Below are 20,388 nucleotides of genomic sequence, written 5' to 3'. Positions count from 1 at the left end.
TGTTTGTGTGTCCGTGTATGAGTTTGTATGTGTGTGTGTGTCTGTGTATCTGTGTCTCTGTGTGTGTCTATGAGTGTGTGTGTCTGTGTATCTGTGTATATGTGTGTCTGTGTTTGCATGTGTGTGTCTGTGTGTTTGTGTGTGTGTCTATGAGTGTGTGTGTCTATGTCTCTGCGTGAGTGTCTGTGTGTGTGTGTCTGTGTATCTGTGTCTCTGTGTGTGTCTATGAGTGTGTGTGTCTGTGTGCCTAAGAGTGAGTGTGTGCGTGTGTGTGTGTGTCTGTGAGTGAGTGTGTGTGTGTGTATGTGTGCGTCTGTGTCTATGTGTTTGTGTATGTGTCTATGAGTGTGTGTGTATATGTCTCTGCGTGAGTCTCTCTGTGTGTTGTGTGTCCATGTATGAGTTTGTATGTGTGTGTGTCTGTGTATCTGTGTCTCTGTGTGTGTCTATGAGTGTGTGTGTCTGTGTATCTGTGTGTAAGTGTGTCTGTGTTTGTATGTGTGTGTGTGTCTGTGTGTGTGTGTCTCTGGGTGTGTGTGTATATGTCTCTGCGTGAGTGTCCGTGTGTGTGTCTGTGTGTGCGTGTGTCCGTGTGTGTTTGTATGTGCGTGTGTGTGTGTCTGTGAGTGAGTGTGTGTGTATGTCTGTGTTTGTATGTGTCTGTGTGTTTGTGTGTGTGTCTATGAGGGTGTGTGTATATGTCTCTGTGTGTGTGTGTCTGTGCGTGTGTGTGTCTGTGTGCCTAAGAGTGAGTGTGTGTGTGTGTGTGTGTGTGTGTTTGCTTGTGTCTGTGTGCCCCATTTTGCTTGGTCCTGGTGTGAAAACCACAGGGGCAGCTCTGTAGTTAATGGGAAGAGGTCACTGCGAGATTGCACACAGACACCACACGTGCTACACTTTACAGACGTTTCTGTAATAATCTGATGAGTGAAGGGGTGACTTTTCTCGAGCACAGAGGGATCCAGAGTTTCCAAAACTGACTCATAAGGCCAGCAGGGAGTGGGGGTGTGGTCAGGAGACGGGAGGTGCATGAATCGCTGAGTCAGAGAGACAGCTGCTGCCATTTAATTCTTGAGAAAACATTACCAGGCAGTAAACACCTCATGACTGTTCCCAACTCTCTAGATCCTTTGGAGACTGTGCGTCTGGAAAGGGGAGCCATTTCTTCCATTAATATTGTGCAAACAAGAATTTTTTAAAGTACCTCATGTACATGAGTTAATTGAAACAAAGGTTTTTGAATTCTAAAATGTATTTAAGGATTCACTCATGGGATGGTGGGCCCACATTTCCTGACTCTGTAATTCTTCTTCACAAAGAATGAGAACATAACTTGTAGGAGGACAAATGTTTGTACTGCACATGTGTACTATACCAGATGAATTTAATAAATATGCCATTTCATAAATATACAATAAATATAAATGTAACTGTTGCTTGCTTATTTATTTATAAATACATCAGTTCAGTTCAGTCCAGTCGTGTCTGACTCTGTAACCCCATGGACTGCAGCACGCCAGGCTTTCCTGTCCATCACCAACTCCCAGAGTTTGCTCACACCCATGTCCATTGAGTCCATGATGCCATCCAACCATCTCATCCTCTGCCGTCCCCTTCTCCTCCTGCCCTCAATCTTTCCCAGCATCAGGGTCTTTTCCAATGAGTTGGGTCTTCAAATCAGGTGGCCAAATGATTGGAGCTTCTGTTTCCGCATCAATCCTTCCAATGAATATTCAGGTCTGATATCCTTTAGGATGGACTGGTTGGATCTCCTTGCAGTCCAAGGAACTCTCAAGAGTCTTCTCCAACACCACAGTTCTAAAGCATCAATTCTTAGGCGCTCAGCTTTCTTTATGGTCCAGTTCTCACATCCATATACGATCGCTGGAAAAACCATAGCCTTGACTAGATGGACCTTTGTTGGAAAAGTAATATGCTGTCTAGGTTTGTCATAGCTTTCCTTCCAAGGATTAATTTCCATAAAATGTGCAATATAGTTATCAATAATATATCATTATAAATGGATACAGGGATGTTTGTGTGCTATCAATGTATAAGGTGATAGCAATGTATAACTGAGGATATATATTTACTGTTTAATCATGTATGAGTTTCATGTAATAAAATACTCAAATACAAAAATGTTTACATGGTTTACATAATATAATTTATAAATAAGTATTGGAAGTCCCTGGTGTCCTCATGGTAAAGAATCCATCTGCCAGTGCAAGGGACACGTGTTTGATCGCTGCTCCAGGAAGAGTCCACGTGCCACGGGGCAGCAAAGCTCTCGCACCACAACTAATAAGCCCATGCGATGCAACTCCTGAAGCCCGTGCTCAGGAGCCTGTCCTCCAAAAGAACAGAAGCCACTGCAGTGAAAAGTCTGTGCGCCACAATTAGAGAGTAAGCCCCGCGCGCTGCAAGTACAGAAAGCCTGCATGCTCAACAAAGACCCAACGCAGCCAAACATAAATAAATGCATAAAATGCTTATATACTTCTCACTCGTGTCTTACTTGGCTGACCATATCAATATAATAAATGTGGCTGCAGATAACACTACATGAATGGATTACGGCTTATAGCACATCCTGGTACTGCAGAGAGATACGGAGCTATTTCCTCTGAGTCTTCTAAAGGAAGCAGAAAGATGCTGACCATCCATTTTTTTGTCAGTACGGGAGCAGGTAGGCTACCAGATAATGGAATCCTGGGACAACCAGGGTTCTAGAACATTCTAAGGGTAAGCCAGAAGCAGTGAGAGGAGCAACAAGGGAACTATAATGAATATCTCATATCAATCTATAGCGGAACTGAATCTGAAAACCACTGCTGTTGGAAAGTCGTTTCAGTTGTGTCCAACTCTGGGCAACCCCATAGATGGCAGCCCACCAGGCTCCTCCATCCATGGGATTTTCCAGGCAAGAGTACTCAAATGGGTTGCCATATTCTTCTCTGTGAAAAACACTAGATATGAATATATGTATAACTGAATCACTGCTGCACACCAGAAACTAACTCAACATCATAAATCAAGGATATTTCACTGTTCTAAAAAGAGGTAAGGAAGGCAGGAGGGAATCAAATCACAGAAAGCTCCAATGCAAAGAAAAGAACTACAGGGCTCAGCTCCCAGAAGGGTGCGTCTCCACCCACTTCCATTCCCAGGATCCCACCAGCCACTTTCTGACCTGTCCTCAGTAGGACACACAGTAACCTGAGGGTCAGCAGGCCAGGGTTGGGGTGCAGAAATGGAGCCCAGAAGCAGTGACTTCTTTCTGCTACTTTATGTCTCAGATGAAACACCACTCCCCTACCGTGTCTCGTCAGAAGTGAATATTCTCAAGATACAAGTCCACCGTCGCCCAGAAGCTTAGCAACACAGCTCACACCATGCCCAAGGTGCCTTTCGTTCAGAACCCATGAAAACATGCCTCATCATGATACTTCCTGCTTCAACATTTTTAGCAATCTCCAGGGAGTAAAGAACTAAATCTTACGTGAGTCTTGACTTGAAATTCAACAATACTGACGCAGGGCCTGTCTTGGCGGTCCAGCGGTTAAGACTCCACCTTCCAAAACGCAGAATGTTGGGTTCCAGGCATGGTCGGAGAACAGAGATCACACATGTCCTGGAGCTGTTGACACAGCCCAAAAAACAAAAAATAAAAAATACTAATGCCAACCTAACTTTCAGGCCAAACACCCATACTTCTGTTAAAGACACACTGTTCATCTATCTGTATTTAATCCAAATAGTTTCTTCATCTTTTTTTTACTTTTTCGATCTTGGTAACGTATTCATCTTTGTGTTCTTTATTTATCTACCATACTATATTTTATAATTTTCTACATTGTTTCATAAATAGACTACACATGCCTTGATATGAGTTATGGTACTAAATAATTCTTTAGTTTTTCTAATTAATTAATTTTGAAAGTGAAAGTGAAGTCGCTCAGTCGTGTCTGACGCTTTGCGACCCCACGGAGGGTAACCTACCAGGCTCCACGGTCCATGGGATTTTCCAGGCAAGAATACTGGAGTGGGCCGCCATTTCCTTCTCCAGGGGATCTTCCCAACCCAGGGATCGAACCTGGGTCTCCTGCATTGCAGACAGACGCTTTACCGTCTGAGCCACTAGGGAAGCCCAAGTGTTGCTTATTTATTTTTAATGAATTTATTTTAATTGGAGGCTAATTACAATATTGTGGTGCTTTTTCCCATACATAGACATGAATTAGCCGTGGATGTACATGGGTATCCCCCATCCTGAACCCCCCGTTCCACCTCTCTCTCAACCCATCTCTCTGAGTTGTCCCAGAACACCAGCTTTGGGTGCCCTGCTTCACGCACTGAATTTTTCACTAGTCATCTACTTTTACATATGGTGTAAAGAATTCTTTACTTCAGAATTTCTCAGACGACATACTGCAAAGCATCTACATTATTTTGTACAGGGAAAGCAAGAACACTTTAGGTCTTTAATTGGGACAGAAGAATCTGTCCTCTCAGTCACTATCCATCACACAGCTGTGTGCACCTGATTAATTACTGGGGGCAACAGTCCTCAGTGTCCTTCTCTGAATCTATGCCTTATCTGAACACCAATGTCATTCTCTCAACTTTCCCGATCTAAAAGGAGGAAATCCTTAAATACATGTTGAAACTTGGCAGTAGGAACTGTTTCAAGGTCTGCTCCACATCGCGTACAAACTACTTTAGGAAACAACAACAACAGAAAAAAGGATTGCATTTAGGGGTCTATGTGAGTTCCTATACCCCAGTGTATTTTCCTGGTAAGGTCTATGGGAACATGTGTACTTTGCCCTCTCTGTATCTCTAAGCTCTCGGTTATTAAATGAAATCAAGAACTGAGTAAACAGAGGAGGCAGAAAGTCACAGGACAAACGCAGCCAGAAATTGCAGTACTTGCTAAATGACAACAAAGCTATCCCGACTGAGTAGATTTTACTGGGTGGACAGACCCAAATTCGTGTCTTAATGATACAACCCTCTATCATTTTGCATATAAGGCTAACGGGAAGAGACATTACTCCAAGTTTTTGCAATATAAACAGACTTCATACTGAATGAAAGCAAGGTTCATACAGTTGCTATTAAACATAATCATGAGATACAATTTTTCAAAATGACCAGGGAAACAGGCCAGTAAAATCAGTGTGAAGAATTTTAAGTGAAGTGTTTGCAGTTTAAATAACGACAGTCACAGGCAGGAAACAGGAGCCTTTGCAAAATTTTTATCTTCAGAAATTATTTTCAAGGATCTTCTCCAGCTAAAAATATATAAAATCCTGGAAAAGAGGAATCCATGGCAAATTTAATCTCAGTCTTGGATTGAGTTTAACCACTGTGGATCAATGAGCTCTTAAACTTTGCAGGGAGTTCAGGAGCAGGACTCAGTAGAAAGGACCCTGATTCTGGGAAAGGTTGAAGGCAAGAGAAGGGGATGACAGAGGAGGCCACGGTAGGGTGGAATCACCGACTCAACAGACCTGAGTTTGAGCAAGCTCTGGGAGTTGGTGATGGACAGGGAAGCCTGGACTCCCTGCAGTCCATGGGGTCGCAGTGTTGGGCACGAATTAGCAACTGAACAAGAAGCAGAAAGGTATATTCAAGGGGTAAATATCATTGTGATTTTAATAAGAAATGAGTAAATAAACGTATTTACCTCCTCACACACTTACCCTGTCTGTGGGTTACATGGGTGAGATAAGAACACTTAAAAGCTACGCTCTAAGTGCGTGACAAGTATACGCGCAATACTCATTGTAGTCACCATACTGTTCATTACATCGTTCAATAAAGCACAGGAGTTCTTCAGGTAATTATAACTAAACAACAATAAATCACAGGAGTTCTTCAGGTAATTATAACTAAACAAAAACACCTTGTAGCTCCGTTGGGAAAGAATTTGCCTGCAATGCAGGAGGCCCAGGTTCAAATCCTGGATCAGGAAGATCCCATGGAAAAGGGAATGGAAACCCCACTCCAGTATGCTTGTCTGGGAAGTCCCAGGGACAGAGGAGCCTGGTGGGTTACAGTCTGTGGGGTCGCAATAGTCAGACAGCACCTAGTGGCTAAACAACAACAATAACAACTTATTATAGTCAATAAAGCTTTATGTTTGAGACAGTATCTGATTAGGTTGAGGGCTCTGCAAGTCTCAAGCATTTATTCCATGGTTATTTGTTTTTGGTTCAAAATTTAGCTCAAACCAAAATTTGGTTCAAACATACTGTCTTGCTGGTTTAGATAGCTCTGTGGAAAAATCAGGAGAAAAACATAATACTGTAATCTAGTATAAATGGATGAGCAATCCTATACTCACAAGTCTGTGAACCATGAACACTTTATGCTTTTGACACAAACGTGTTGAAGGTTGGAAATATGAGCTTCATGTTCTAATTGTCTTTAATTAAATGCTGTCTCAAACACAAATAAAGAATGGAGGTGGGGGACAGAACAAAATGAAACCTGCACCAGGAAAAGAGACAGGAATATACACCCAATCAAATTTTGCATTAAAGTACAAAAGAAATTCAGTGGAAAATAAGAAATTTATGGAGTAAAGTTGCTGGAAAAGTGGGATATCCATATGCCCAAAACAAATAATTCAATGCATTCACTGCTTCATGTTTTAGAAATAACAGAGAGATTCACAGACCTATATGTAAGACCTAAAACAAGAAAGGTCTTCCCTTGTGGCTCAGCTGGTAAAGAATCCGGGTTCAATGCCAGAGACCTGGATTTAATCCCTGGGTTGGGAAGATCACTTCGAGAAGGGAAAGGCTATCCACTCCAATATTCTGGGCTGGAGAATTCCAAGGACTGTATAGTCCATGGGGTTGCAAAGAGTCAGACATGACCGAGCGACCTTCACTTTCAAAGCAAGGAAGACTCAAGAGGTAAAACATGGGAGGAAGCTCTGTAACTAAAGACCAAGAGGTTACTGATTGGAAAATATACCAAGGCAGATTCATTCACAGGGGTACTGTGTTAGTAACCAGGCCTAGATCAACACGAAAATATTTACAAAATTGAGGAACACTCTTTAGAAAGTACACAAGAAGCCTAGGGCTAAGGAAAAATATTTGCCCTTCTATCTCGAAAAGGACTTGTTCCCAGACTACATAAACAACCTCCAACCTTCATAATAAGGAAACAAATAATTCACTTCATAATGACCAGATGATTCAAAGAGACAGTTAGCAAAGAAAATAGACAAACGGGAAGTAGAGACCTAAAAAGTTGTCCCATGGCTTTATTCCCTCGGGAAATGAGAGTTACGAGGGTAACTAGATACACTCACACACTTACTTTAACGTCTGAGATGAAAACAACTGATCACACAGTCCTGGCAAGGATCTAAAGCAAGGGAAAGTCTCAATGACTGTTGGCAGCACTCTAAAATCAGAACATACTGAGATCCAGTAGGCCCACCCCTAAGGGTACACCTGGGAGATACGATGCCTCAGTTTCTTATAAAGACTTGTCTGTGAACCTGTTATCCATCAACATGTGAATGGGTAAAATGGGATATATCCATACTTCCTTGGTGGCTCAGGAGTAAAGAACCCCCGTGCCAGGCGGAGAAGGCAATGGCACCCCACTCCAGTACTCTTGTCTGGAAAATCCCATGGATGGAGGAGCCTGGTGGGCTGCAGTCCATGGGGTCACGAAGAGTCGGACACGACTGAGCGACTTCCCTTTCACTTTTCACTTTCATGCATTGGAGGAGGAAACGGCAACCCACTCCAGTGTTCTTGCCTGGAGAATCCTGGAGACAGAGGAGCCTGGTAGGCTACCATCTGTGGGGTCGCACAGAGTCGGACATGATTGAAGCGACTTAGCAGCAGCCAGTGCAGGAGACACTGGTTCCATCACTGGACTGGGAAGACAAACTGGAGGAGAAAATGGTACCCACTCCAGTATTCTTTCCTGGGAAATCCCCACAGAGGAGTCTGTCCATGGACAAAGTCTACAGTCCATGGGGCTTCAAAACAGTTGGACACACTTAGCAAGTGAGCCCACACACATCACTGTGCCCACACACATCACTGTGCCCAAGCAAGATAATACTTTACCAACTGAGTTATCAGGGAAGACCAAAAGGTTGATCTTCCCAACCCAGGGATTGAACCCAGGACCTCCTGAATTGCAGGCAGATTCTTTACCACCTGAACCACAAGGGAAGAACAGGAATATTGGAGCGGGTATATGATATGTCTATATCATACCGTACCATTAAAAATGGAAAAGACCCTCATGCTGGGAAAGATTGAAGGCAGGAGGAAAAGTGGATGACAGAGAATGAGATGGTTGGATGGCATCACCAACTCAATGGACATGACTTTGAGCAAGCTTTGGGAGTTGGTGATGGACAGCAAAGGCTGGCATGCTGCAGTCCATGAGATTACAAAGAATCGGACACAGTTGATTGACTGAACTAGCTGTACATCAACTGATACTTCAATTTCAAATAAAATATAAAGACTCCTCTGAGAAATGCCCTCATAACCGGTTCCTGGGACAGACGCCGCATATGAGTGTCCTTATACCAGACAGGGGCTTCCCTCATGCCTCAGTCGGTAGAGAATTCGCCTGCAATACAAGAGGCTGCCTGCATGCAGGTGACCCGGGTTCAATCCCTGGTCAAGAGGAAACCTTGGAGAGATAAATGGCAACTCAGTCCAATAGCTTTGCATGGGAAATCCCATGGACAAGAGGAGCCTGGCGGGCTACAGTCCATGGGGACCAGAGTCGGGCACAACTGAGTGACTAAGCCACACCCTACAGTACCATCTTTATTTTTGAAAAATAAGCTTAAGCGGACTGCTTCAATGCTAAAGGAATAACAGAGAATTTGGGGTTATGTGTCTAGGACTGTGTGTCCCATTTTGGAATCTGAGGATACAAAGTAATATAAATATCACTGTGCTTGAAATAGTTCATATGTGCTGTGATTTCTCATCTAGTCTGAAGGCCAAATGTCCAAATTTACTTACGGCTTCTCTTAAAATTAATACATTTATAAAAACCACAGATTGCGGAAAAAGCTCAGCTGCCAACCAGGATATCAGAAGATGATATCTCTGTAACCAAGGTTTTCTGATTAACCACTGTTTGATCATTACGTAATCTGCCAAGAGATGTGTACTATAAAAAGCGGAAACAATTCACAACCTCTCCAACAACTGAGAAACCCTCAGATTCTGTAGAGGAAGATTCACTAGAGTCACAAGATGAAGGCTGTGTTCCTGACTCTTCTCCTTGGTCTGGTTTGTGCTGCCCAGGAAGCTCCAGCTCAGCCAGAAGCCTCAGAGGTACCCAAATTCTGCTGATCTGAGAGAAGGTCTTGGTTCTGTGAGTGTGACAAGAGAGAGACAGTCTTGGTTACATGGATGACCAGCTTGTGTATGTACAACACACGTACACATATCTACATGAGCATAACACAACCCCCTATCTTTCTGCTCATTGTATTTGTTTTTCATCTTATTTGTCTGTATGTAAGAAAAAAAAAAAAAGCTAATATGCTATCATTTAGGGAGTCATGAACTGTCATGGTTTTTAATGGTGGTGTTTTAGCTATTTCAAGGAACTCTAAATTATATTATTTCTGCTTGAATATGAATCATTATTGCATTTCACAATCATTAATGCATTATTATTGCATTATTCGGCAAGGTAGGAGGTAGAACACTAGTCTGCTTAATAAGACTGACTTTCCTTCTCTTCTGAGGGAAACACAGAAGCAAAGATTGTGCTGGGTATTGGTGAAAAACATGTACCCAGACTGACTGATGTTTGTGGAGACCTTCCTTGTTAGATTACAGGAAACTGGTACACCATTTACATGGCCGCGGATCACAGGGAGAAGATTGAGGAAGGAGGCCCCCTGCGGACATACTTCCGCGGATTTGAATGCATTGACAACTGTGAAAAAATGTCCATTACTTTTATTCTCACGTAAGCACAATCTGCCCCAACTGAACACAACTAGGTTGTCGAGTTCTGTCGTGGGGTTCGGTCTCCAATGGGCAGTGAACGGTGGGGGTGACGCAAGTGAAGATGAGTGTGTGAACACTGTTCATGGAAGGGTGACCTCCGGCGCTGGGGAATGGATAGTGATGAAAGACTGTCTTGTCTTTTTTTTTTTTTTTTCAGGAATTACGATAGTTGCACCTTAATCACAGTAGTGGCACAGAGAGCAGAAGGAAATGTGTACCACGTAGACTGTGAGTAGGCGAGCTTTATCAATGTGTGCCTCTCTGCAAGTATGTGAGTCACTCAGTCGTGTCCGGCTCTTTGTGACCCCTTGGCCTGAAGTGTGCCAAGCTTCCCTGTCCTTCACCACGTCCCAGAGTTTGCTCAGACTCATGTCCATTGAGTGATGCCATCCGACCATCTCGTCCTCTGTCACCCCCTTCTCCTGAAGCCCTCAAACTTCCGCTCATCAGGGTCTTTTCCAAAGAGTCACCTCGTCCCATCAGGTGGTCAAAGAGTTGGAGCTTCAGCTTAAGCATCAGTCCTTCCAATGAATATTCAGGGTTGGTTTCCTAGAGGACTGACTATGTTGATATCCTTGCACTTGAGAAGTGGGTAGTCATTTCCTTCTCCAGAGAATTCTGCCAACCCAAGAAGGAAAGCCAGGTCTCTTGCATTGCAGGCAGATTCTTTACCATCGGAGCCACCAAGGAAACCCAAAACCATGGGCCTTGGTGAGATCGATGGTTTTGGCTCCATCTAAGACAACTAGATGTCTGGACTTGTGTACTATTTTCTCTATTCATTACAAAGGCCACCTTGGGAAAGTTTCCAGGCACCAGAAAACTAGGATAAGGTCCAATTTGGAAGGTGCTATTGATCGCATCTGAGAAAAAGCCTCAGAACTCAGATTCCCGTTGTTCTTCAGACATGGGGAAGTGGATACAGCTACCTAAGATTGCAACAATCCATTAAAAAATTATTTCCTTTTATTTGACACGCATGTGTCTGTGCTCAGACGCTCAGTCTTGACTGACTCTTAACGACCCCATGGACTATAGGCTACAGGTTCCTTTGTTCGTGGGATCCTCCAGGCAAGAATACTAGAGGGAGTTACCATTTCCTCCTCCAGGGATATTCCTGACCTGGGGATCAAAGGGACATCTCAGGCATCTCTAGCACTAGCAGGCAGATTTCTTACAGCTGAGCCCCCTGGGAAACCACTTATTTAAGCTTACAAGATAAAAATTGCTTTAACTAAAGAAATTCTTTAAATATTAAAAGTTTTTGCTAGCCTGATTAAGAAGTAGAACCTGCTTAAATTAAATGCCACAGAAAAGCATGAGAATAAAGTAACAGAAAAATTTCGAAATAATTTTTGTGATTTAGAAAAAAAGGGGAGCTACCACAGATTTCCGTCTGTGTGGTTTGCTATACTGGAAAGAATTCTCATATACCAATGCTATAACACTGAGTGACTAAGTGTCTACATATTTGATTTTCAAGGAGAAATGTGCAATGGAACATTCTACTTTGGTCTCCTGCACGTTTTTAAATTTCCAATGTCAACATGCAGTCACAGGAACTAAATGAGAATCCTTTCAGAGAAAGTATCTCCAGCATTTGGCAATCACCTCATTTCTAGCTCTTTTACCACCCTCTGTACTAGGAAAAAACTTTACTTTATCTATTAACTTTTACTTTAACATGATTTGCTTAAATTTCGAGAATACCTTTGTAATCAGGAAAATGAAGTCGCTCAGTCGTGTCCGACCCTCAGCGACCCCACGGATTCCAGCCTTCCAGGCTCCACCGTCCATGGGATTTTCCAGGCAAGAGTACTGGAGTGGGGTTCCATTGCCTTCTCCATTGTAATCAGGACTGTCCTTGTAAATTCATTCACAAAATTCCTGAAAAGTTAATAGTCATCTTTAATGGCAAGCTCTTATGAGCTGGTATGAGATGGTTCAGCTGAAATAAGTAACTTCACTATTTTTCATAGACTGTTCAGTCCAAAAGACCGGACGACTTTACTATGTTCAGAAGAGAGTCCTATGGAGAAAGCTTTCCTACTTCACTAGCTGTTTTAACTGTTACTTACAACCCACCCACCATAAATGTCAATGAGACAAAGGTCACCATCAAAGGCATGTGAAGAATAAGAGATGCCCAAATGAAAATGAAAGGAGTTAATTATACTGAGGTTTGAATTTATGTTTTTCTGTCACAGACATGGGTAAAAATTCTGTGCAACTGATCCCTGCATCAGAAAGCATGTTGGTATTCTATGCTGAAAACTTTGATGGCGAGAAGACCACAAAAGTGACTTATGCCCTCGGTATGTACTGTAAAATTCATTCTATGCAAACTGGTCATGTTCATATTATCAGTATTTTTGTATTGAGGACAGAAGCATTACAGACGGTATATTTGATTAAGCACACTGGGGCAGACATGTACTCACACAGGAGAACTCAGACTTCAGTGACATGAGTCAGGGTTGTGCCCAAAGGTTGTTATATAAGAAACTGAGCAAATGTACCCAGTGGTGATTCTATCATGCGGCTTTTAAAATAATTAGATACACTTATCCTGTAGGTGCAATGAAATATTCCAGGATGGTCCATGGGATTCTTGTCAAATATCACATATTGGAGTGGCCAGATTCTGAAACCAAATTGAACCAAGGTTTAAATTTGAGTTTAGCAGATTCACAGTTCCAGATCATGAGTGCATTCCTCTCCACCACAAATGCTTTATTCTTTGTCACGATCGTTAAAATAAATCCTGAGACCTGAACTCAATGCTCTCCAAGTAACCACCCGATCATATTGAATCCTTCAGAGGCATGTGGTCAGGCATGGGAATCGCGGGCCATGCGGCCAACCCCGCAGGGTCACTGCCTGGCCCCTTTATCCCTTCTGATATTAAATCCATGTTGCGGCTGGGTAGGGGGAGTGTCTGATCTCTGAGTATGACAAAGCCTGAGGTTTTCCCCTCAGTCACATGTGTGATGAGATTAGTGCTTGGTGAATGTTCAAATCACTTCTCCCCCTTCATTTGAATACTGTTGTTCAGGCACTAACGTCTGCCTGACTCTGCGACTTCATGGACTGCAGCACGCCAGGTTCCTCTGTCTTCCACTCTTTCCCAGAGTTTGTGCAAACTTAGGCTCATTGAGTCAGTGCTGCTATCTAGCCACTCCTTTGACTGGAGACTGTGAAAACCCCAGGGAAGGAATTCTAGGATGCAGACAAAGTGGACAGGAAGGGTTGGAGTTAGGAGAAATTCTGAGTTTCAACCGCCACCATCACATTCTCGGATGTTCCATTAGAGTCAGCGCTGACTCGGGGCTGCTTAAGCTCACTGGTGAACGGTCTGTAGTTCTCTCAGTAGCTGTGAGAACTGAAATGTGAGAAAATGGAAACTACGTGGACTCTACCCCCACTCTAGACCTGTGTGCACACACGGACACCTCTGTAGAAAATTCCCTGCTGAGCAGGGTTCAGGTGATGGGGGAGGGGAGTGGTCATAGTGAGACTCACTGGGCCCTACAGATACCAGCCAGGGGACACTCTATAACCGATGAAGGATTCTAACGCACACCTATCTGCCCTGTTTGCTATGAAATCTAGGCAAAGGAGACAGTTTGAGTCAAGAAGATATTCAGAAGTATGAGGAAATAAACAATGAAAGGGGTATTCCAAATGAAAATACAGAAGATGGTTCCAACACAGGTAAAGGCCCTGAGGACAGCAGGTATCAGAAATGAAAACACATCATGAAGGTCAGTTCAGTTCAGTTCAGTCACTCAGGCGTGTCCGACTCTTTGGAACCCCATGAATCGCAGCACACCAGGCCTCCCTGTCCATCACCAGCTACCAGAGTTCACTCAGACCCACGTCCATCGAGTCAGTGATGCCATCCAGCCATCTCATCCTCTGTCGTCCCCTTCTCCTTCTGCCCCCAATCCCTCCCAGCATCACAGTCTTTTCCAGCTCTTTGAATGAGGTGGCCAAAGTATTGGAGTTTCAGCTTCAGCATCAGTCCTTCCAATAAACACCCAGAACTGATCTCCTTTAGAATGGACTGGTTGGATCTTCTTGCAGTCCAAGGGACTCTCAAGAGTCTTCTCCAACACCACAGTTCAAAAGCATCAATTCTTTGGGGCTCAGCCTTCTTCACAGTCCAACTCTCACATCCATACATGACTACCAGAAAAACCATAGCCTTACCAATAGTCAATTTTTCCCTTATTCATTCTCTTTCACAGACAACTGTCCTAAATAAGAACTGAGAACCTCTGTTGGGTGAGTAGCACATGATACCTAACAACATTGAGTCTTCTTTAGTATGTTAGGGTTTTTTTTTCCCCCCGGGGGCATATTGCTTTAAGAATGGGATATATACACAATTGGCTATAACTCAACCCTGACGAAGACTGAAATAATGTCATCTGCAACAATATGGATGGGCCCAGAGATAATCAAAAAGTCACAAATAGAAAAGCACAGATCATATGATATCCTTTATACGGGGAATGTAAAATGCAACACAAATAAACTAGTTGCAACATAGAAATGGACTCAAGGCCCAGAAAACAAAACATGGTTACCAAAGAGATAACTGGGGGAAGAGATGAGTTGGGAGTTTGGGTTTAAGAGACACATACTACTAAACGCAAAATAAACAACTAGAATCTGCTGTGGAGCACATATGACTTGTAATAACCTGTAAAGAGAATAATGTAAAAAGGTAGATATTTACATACGTATGTGTATAACTGAGGGCTTCCCTGGTAGCTCAGTATAAAGAAATCTGCCTGCTCATGCAGGAGACACGGGTCATGGAATAGTTAACGAGTAGCCACTCCAATATTCTTGCCTGCTGCTGCTACTTTTGCTAAGTCGCTTCAGTCGTGTCCTACTCTGTGCGACCCCAGAGACAGCAGCCCACCAGGCTCCCGCGTCCCTGGGATTCTCCAGGCAAGAACAATGGAGTGGGGTGCCATTTCCTTCTCCAATGCATCAAAGTGAAAAGTGAAGGTGAAGTCACTCAGTTGAGTCCGACTCAGCGACCCCATGAACTGCAGCCTACCAGGCAGGCTCCTCCTTCCATGGGATTTTCCAGGCAAGAGTACTGGAGTGGGGTGCCACTGCCTTCTCCAATAGCCTAGAAGATGCCAAAGACAGAGGAATCTGGCAACGTACCATTGGGACAAAAGAGTGGGGTATGATTTGGCAACTAAATAAAAACAACAAATGTATGCATAAAGCACTTTGCCATGCACCAGAAACTAACACAACATTGCACATCAACTAAATTTCAATAAAACTTTATTTAAAAAAAAAGATCACAAAACTGTCCACCTTGCTAAGTGGCAAAGGCTAGGGCTCACACATGGGTTTGGACTTAAGTGTTTAGACACACACTGGTCTAGACTCCACAGTGACATGTTTTGCAGACAAAGAAGATTGGGTGAAGCCCTGAGCTGTGAAACATGGTGAACTCTGGGGAACTGCAGTGTGAATGAATGATCTTGCAGCCACATCTTTATGACTGTAAGGAAGATTTATAGAAGATGTTAAGCAGCATAGGTGACCCAGTACATACTCTCCTACATCTCAGACATGTGCATATGTAACTTAATAACTCTCATCGTAAGACCTGATGCTGGGTTGCTCACAGCTAATTTTAGTTCAGTTCTGTCGCTCAGTCATGTCTGACTCTTTGGTACCCCACGGACTGCAGCACACCAGGCCTCCCTGCCCAAAACCAATTCCCTGAGCCTGCTCGAACTCATGGCCATCAAGTCGGTGATGCCATTCAACTATCTCATCCTCTGTCATCCCCTTCTCCTCCCACCTTCAATCTTTCCCACAGTCAGGGTCTTTTCAAATGAGTCAGTTCTTTGCATCAGGTGGCCAAAGTATTGGAGTTTCAGCTTCAGCATCAGTCCTTCCAATTCAGGACCTATTTCCTTTAGGATGGCCTGGTTGGATGTCCTTGCAGTCCAAGGAACTCTCAAGAGGCTTCTTCAATACCACAGTTCAAAATCATCAATTCTTTGGCACTCAGCTTTCTTTACAGTCTAATCCTCACATCCATACATGACTACTGAAAAAAAAAAAAACCAAAAAACATAGCTTTACCAGATGGACACAAAGTAGCAATTCTATGCAAACCTCATGGGCAGTCACACAGAGGGACTTCCGTGCAATGGGTCTTGTAAGGGAATTTCTCACTACTTCCAGCAGTAACTGTTTCTATCTTTCATTCTCTGACTAACATCATGTTAATTGTAATCATCTCAACAACGTCTTCAATTTTTTCATGGTCAAAGAAGAAAATGAAGTAAGGCTATGAGAAGCATCACGTCACTAATGTGTCCCAATCATCCATATGAAGATCATAGACCTTTTCCTTGAAGTCGTCCATTCTTCTCTCCCAGGAAATAATGATACTGGACCCACGGCTTTCCTGCTGCAAATCTCCTCTGCCCTTGCTGATGTTACTGAATTTCTGAACTGTTCAATAAAATGATTAATACACGTATGTGTCCATAAAGATGCCATATTTGCAAATACAAAAAAAAAATGTGTAAATCCAACTATGTAGAAAACTGAGTATAGCATGTGGCAGGAGGTAACTCTGTTTAGGACACATGGTGTGAACACTGCAAGTGTCTTGGTGAGAAGAGAGAATAAACCACAGGTACTAATTTTCTCTGAGCTTCCCTTATGGCTCAACTTGTACAGAATCTGCCTGCAATGCAGGAAACCTGGGTTCGATCCCTGGGCTGGGAAGAACCCCAGAGAAGGCCATGTAAACCCACTCCAATATTCTGGCCTGGAGAATTCCATGGACCGTATAGTCCATGGGGTCACAAAGGTCTGCCATGACTGAGCAACTTTCCCTTTCAACAGTTTTATACAGTGATATGAGGTTTCCACCTGAGGTCATGTGAGCAATGGGGATGGTTAGTTAGAGAACTTCAAATAGAGCCTGTGCTTTCTGAACTGGCATTGGAAAACAACTCAGTTCTGTTTTTATGCAGTGCTCATCTACTGTGGGGTTGTCGGTAGTGGTAAGGATTTGGCAGAATGCAGTGATACATGGGTTTCCCAGGTGGTTCACTGGTTTAGAATATGCTGACTGATTCAGGTCACACAAGACGCATGGGACCTTTCCCTGGGTTGGGAAGATCCCCTGGAGAAGGGAATGGAAACCCACTCCAGAATTCTTGCCTGGAGATTCCCATGGACAGGGGAACCTGTCAGGCTATGGGGTCCATGGGGTCTCAAAGAGCCAGACACGATTTACTGATTGAGCACGCACACACACACACACACACACACACACACACAACAAAAGTCAACAGTAACTACTCAAGAGAGAGCACTGAGGTTGGATACAAACTACTAGATATGTGGTGTCCTCTTTGGGACTGCTAGCATTCAGCTCCACTCTTGGAAACAGTGGCTTTGCTGCTGATGGAGGTGATGAGTTATCTGTAGCTGTTCAGTAACTCATCAGGGGTGTTTTAAAATAATAGTCATTCATTGGTGCCTAATGATAGGGAACAAAGGAGCCACGTGGGAATGCACAATGGTCAGGCCACTGGACCAGACAAGAGTCAGTCCATTTCAGTTCAGTTCAGTTGCTCAGTCATGTCCAACTCTTTGCACCCTCATAGACTGCAGCACGCCAGGCCTCCCTGTCCATCACCAACTCCTGGAGCTTGGTCAAACTCATGTCCGTTGAGTCGGTGATGTCATCCAACCATCTTATCCAATCTTTCCGAGCATCAGGGTCTTTTCTAATGAGCCAGTTCTTCCCATTAGGTGACCAAAGTATTGGAGTTTCAGCTTCAGCATCAGTCCTTCCAATGAATATTCAGGACTGATTTCCCTTAGGATGGACTGGTTGGATCTCCTTGCAGTCCAAGGGACTCTCAAGAGTCTTCTCCAACACCACAGTTCAAAAGCATCAATTCTGTGGCACTCAGCTTTCTTTAGCATTGACTGAAAAATGGCTCCAAGGGTAAAGCGTCTGCCCACAGGTGAAAGACCTGGGTTCAGTCCCTGAGACCTGGGTTCGATCCCTGGGTCAGGAAGATCCCCTGGAGAAAGCAATGGCACCCCACTCCAGTACTTTTGCCTGGAAAATCCCATGGACGGAGAAGCCTGCAGGCTATAGTCGATGGGCTCGCAAAGAGTCGGATGACTGAGTGACTTCACTTTCACTTTCAGCTTTATAGTCCAACTCTCATATCCTTACTTGACTACTGGAACACAATAGCTTTGACAATATGGGCCTTTATTGGCAAGGTACTGTCTCTGCTTTTTAATATGCTGTCTAGGTTTGTAAGCCAGCCTTAAAATGACAGCAAGAGTTAAACCAGACCAAAAAATAAAACCAAAAAACTGAGCAGAGGTACTTCCCTAGGGGCCCGGAGGTTGGGAATCCACCTTCTCTATAGCCTGTGAGACTCAATAACCACCACAATGAGAAGGCCTCAAATCACAGCAGAGAAACGCAGAGAATACAACAAATACCCAGGGTGTGTTTTAAAATTAAACATATACTAAGCAGCAGCTTCAGTGGTGCAAACTGCATCGAACTAAGACTCTATAAATTTATTACCAGTGACTCAGTAAATTAAAAAAAAAAACAACAGTGTGCTCAGCCCTACATTCAAAACAATAGTGGAAACAACTGCCCCGGAGAGATTTAAAAAAATGAGAATTCACATCTGTTACTCTGTACTGCTGTGCTGATATAAAACGGGGCTTCCAAGGTGACTCAGTGGTAAAGACCCCACCTGGCAATGCAGGAGATGTGGGTTTGATCCCTGGGTCAGGAAGATCCCCTGGAGAAGGAAATGACAGCCCACTCCAGTATTCTGGCCTGGAGAATCCCATGGACAGAGGAGCCTGGTGGGCTACAGTCTATGGCCTGGAAAAGACTCAGAACACGCCTGAGCAACTCAACAACAATCATCAGTTTCAGGGTCATCTTCTTTCCCTTGTCCCGTGAGGCAAGTTCTCAGAATTGTGACCACTCAGGTCATGACTACCGTCTGGTTATCCTGTAGTTACCTTGGCCACTTGGTGGGGGTTTCAGTGTCTGTAAGACAGCTCCCAGGACGTGGCTCAGAATACCGTCTACAACCTTTGAGGACAAACTAAAAGCCTTGAATTTGCTTACTGACTAAACTATTCATGTTTAGTACGGGTGGATGGTTTTTCTTTGCTTCTGTGTTTCTCCCTTCTCTGATTAAACTGATTCTCTGGCTCAAGTGTTTCCCCAGACAAAAGACAGGTGGAGGACATGGGGGGAAGGGCCAGGGGGTCCTGCTCGGTTTCACTAAGATCCATCGGAAGTGGATTCTGTGCAGGAAGGGTTGCCATGCACTGAGATGAGAACGCACGTAGTTCAGGTCATATTCAGAGCTTGCATGGTCATGACCAGGCCAATCTAAGATGTTTGTAGAGAAGTCTAGAATAATAAAGGCAAAGTGAAAAAAAAAAAGAAAAGAATACATGTAGTCCTGTCTTCCTTCACGAACACAAAAGACAATCTGCCTTCTGCTTCATTTAGGTGTATAGTTCATTCATACTTAATGCAGTTCACTGCATGGCTGGGCTTAAGTCTGGTATTTCTCCGGTCTCTAACTGCCTGTTGGTATTTTTGTTCTGTGCTGTGGGCTTCATTTCATGCAGACATCTACCTGACATCTCTCAGCTGATTCTATATTAATTATATACCTTATATAGATACTCCATATATAACGTGTGTTAGTCACTCAGTCGTGTCTGACTCTTTGCCACCCCATGGACTGCCACCTACCAGGCTCCTCTGTCCACGGAATTCTCCAGGCAGGAATACTGGAGTGGGTTGCTATTTCCTTCTCCCCATATACAATAAACTGTATCTATAATGAGTTATACCTATCATAAATTATATCTATAATAAATTATATGTGTTATCTGCTAATTAATTATATGAAAGCATCAAATACTTTTCATGGTCTGAAACTGCCTGTATATGTCTTGGAGGAACAAACTCTCTAATAAACTCATTTTATTTAACAAGACTGTAATGCCTAGAATTACAATGATGAAAATAGTGTGTGTGTGTGTGTGTGTCTGTCTATGTGCATGTGTTTGAGTGTATGGGTGTTAGTTTGTGTCTGTGTGTGTCTATGTGTTTGTGTGTCTGTGTTTCTGTGTATCTGTGTTTCTGTGTGTCTCTTTGTGTGTATCTGTGTGTGTGTCTGTGTGTGTGTCTGTGTTTCTGTATGTCTGTCTTTGTGTCTGTGTGTGTCTGTGTGTGTTTATGTGTTTGTGTGTCTGTGTTTCTGTGTGTCCGTGT

General features: G+C 43.4%; 1 protein-coding gene across 2 annotated transcripts; it reads left to right on the top strand.

The window, feature by feature from the left end:
- Positions 1–9,209: 9,209 nt before the first annotated feature.
- LOC120882386 (allergen Bos d 2-like) lies at positions 9,210–16,563 on the top strand. Of its 2 annotated transcripts, none has more exons than XM_040266375.1 (7): positions 9,210–9,347; positions 9,854–9,993; positions 10,192–10,262; positions 12,242–12,349; positions 13,647–13,748; positions 14,285–14,321; positions 16,326–16,563. In XM_040266375.1, exons 1-6 carry the CDS (start codon positions 9,267–9,269, stop codon positions 14,299–14,301), a joined length of 519 nt encoding a protein of 172 aa, XP_040122309.1. In that variant the 5' UTR covers positions 9,210–9,266; the 3' UTR covers positions 14,302–14,321; positions 16,326–16,563. The 2 variants fall into 2 exon arrangements, with proteins under 2 accessions (XP_040122309.1, XP_040122310.1); XM_040266376.1 differs by having other exon boundaries at positions 16,269–16,563.
- The last annotated feature ends 3,825 nt before the right edge of the window (positions 16,564–20,388 follow it).

Source organism: Oryx dammah, unplaced genomic scaffold (assembly GCF_014754425.2).
Source record: "Oryx dammah isolate SB20612 unplaced genomic scaffold, SCBI_Odam_1.1 HiC_scaffold_23, whole genome shotgun sequence".
Lineage (NCBI taxonomy): Eukaryota > Metazoa > Chordata > Mammalia > Artiodactyla > Bovidae > Oryx > Oryx dammah.
The sequence above is the reverse complement of the archived record's forward strand: the minus strand, read 5'-3'. Positions and strand labels throughout refer to the sequence as shown.

What these genes read in the sequence shown, in the direction of transcription:
- LOC120882386 (XM_040266375.1), top strand. Translation starts at nt 9,267, where the DNA reads ATGAAGGCTGTGTTCCTGACTCTTCTCCTTGGTCTGGTTTGTGCTGCC. An exon ending in AAATGTGTACCACGTAGACT is followed by an intron (nt 10,263 to 12,241) that starts GTGAGTAGGCGA and finishes TTTCTGTCACAG; the next exon opens with ACATGGGTAAAAATTCTGTG. An exon ending in AAAAGTGACTTATGCCCTCG is followed by an intron (nt 12,350 to 13,646) that starts GTATGTACTGTA and finishes TATGAAATCTAG; the next exon opens with GCAAAGGAGACAGTTTGAGT.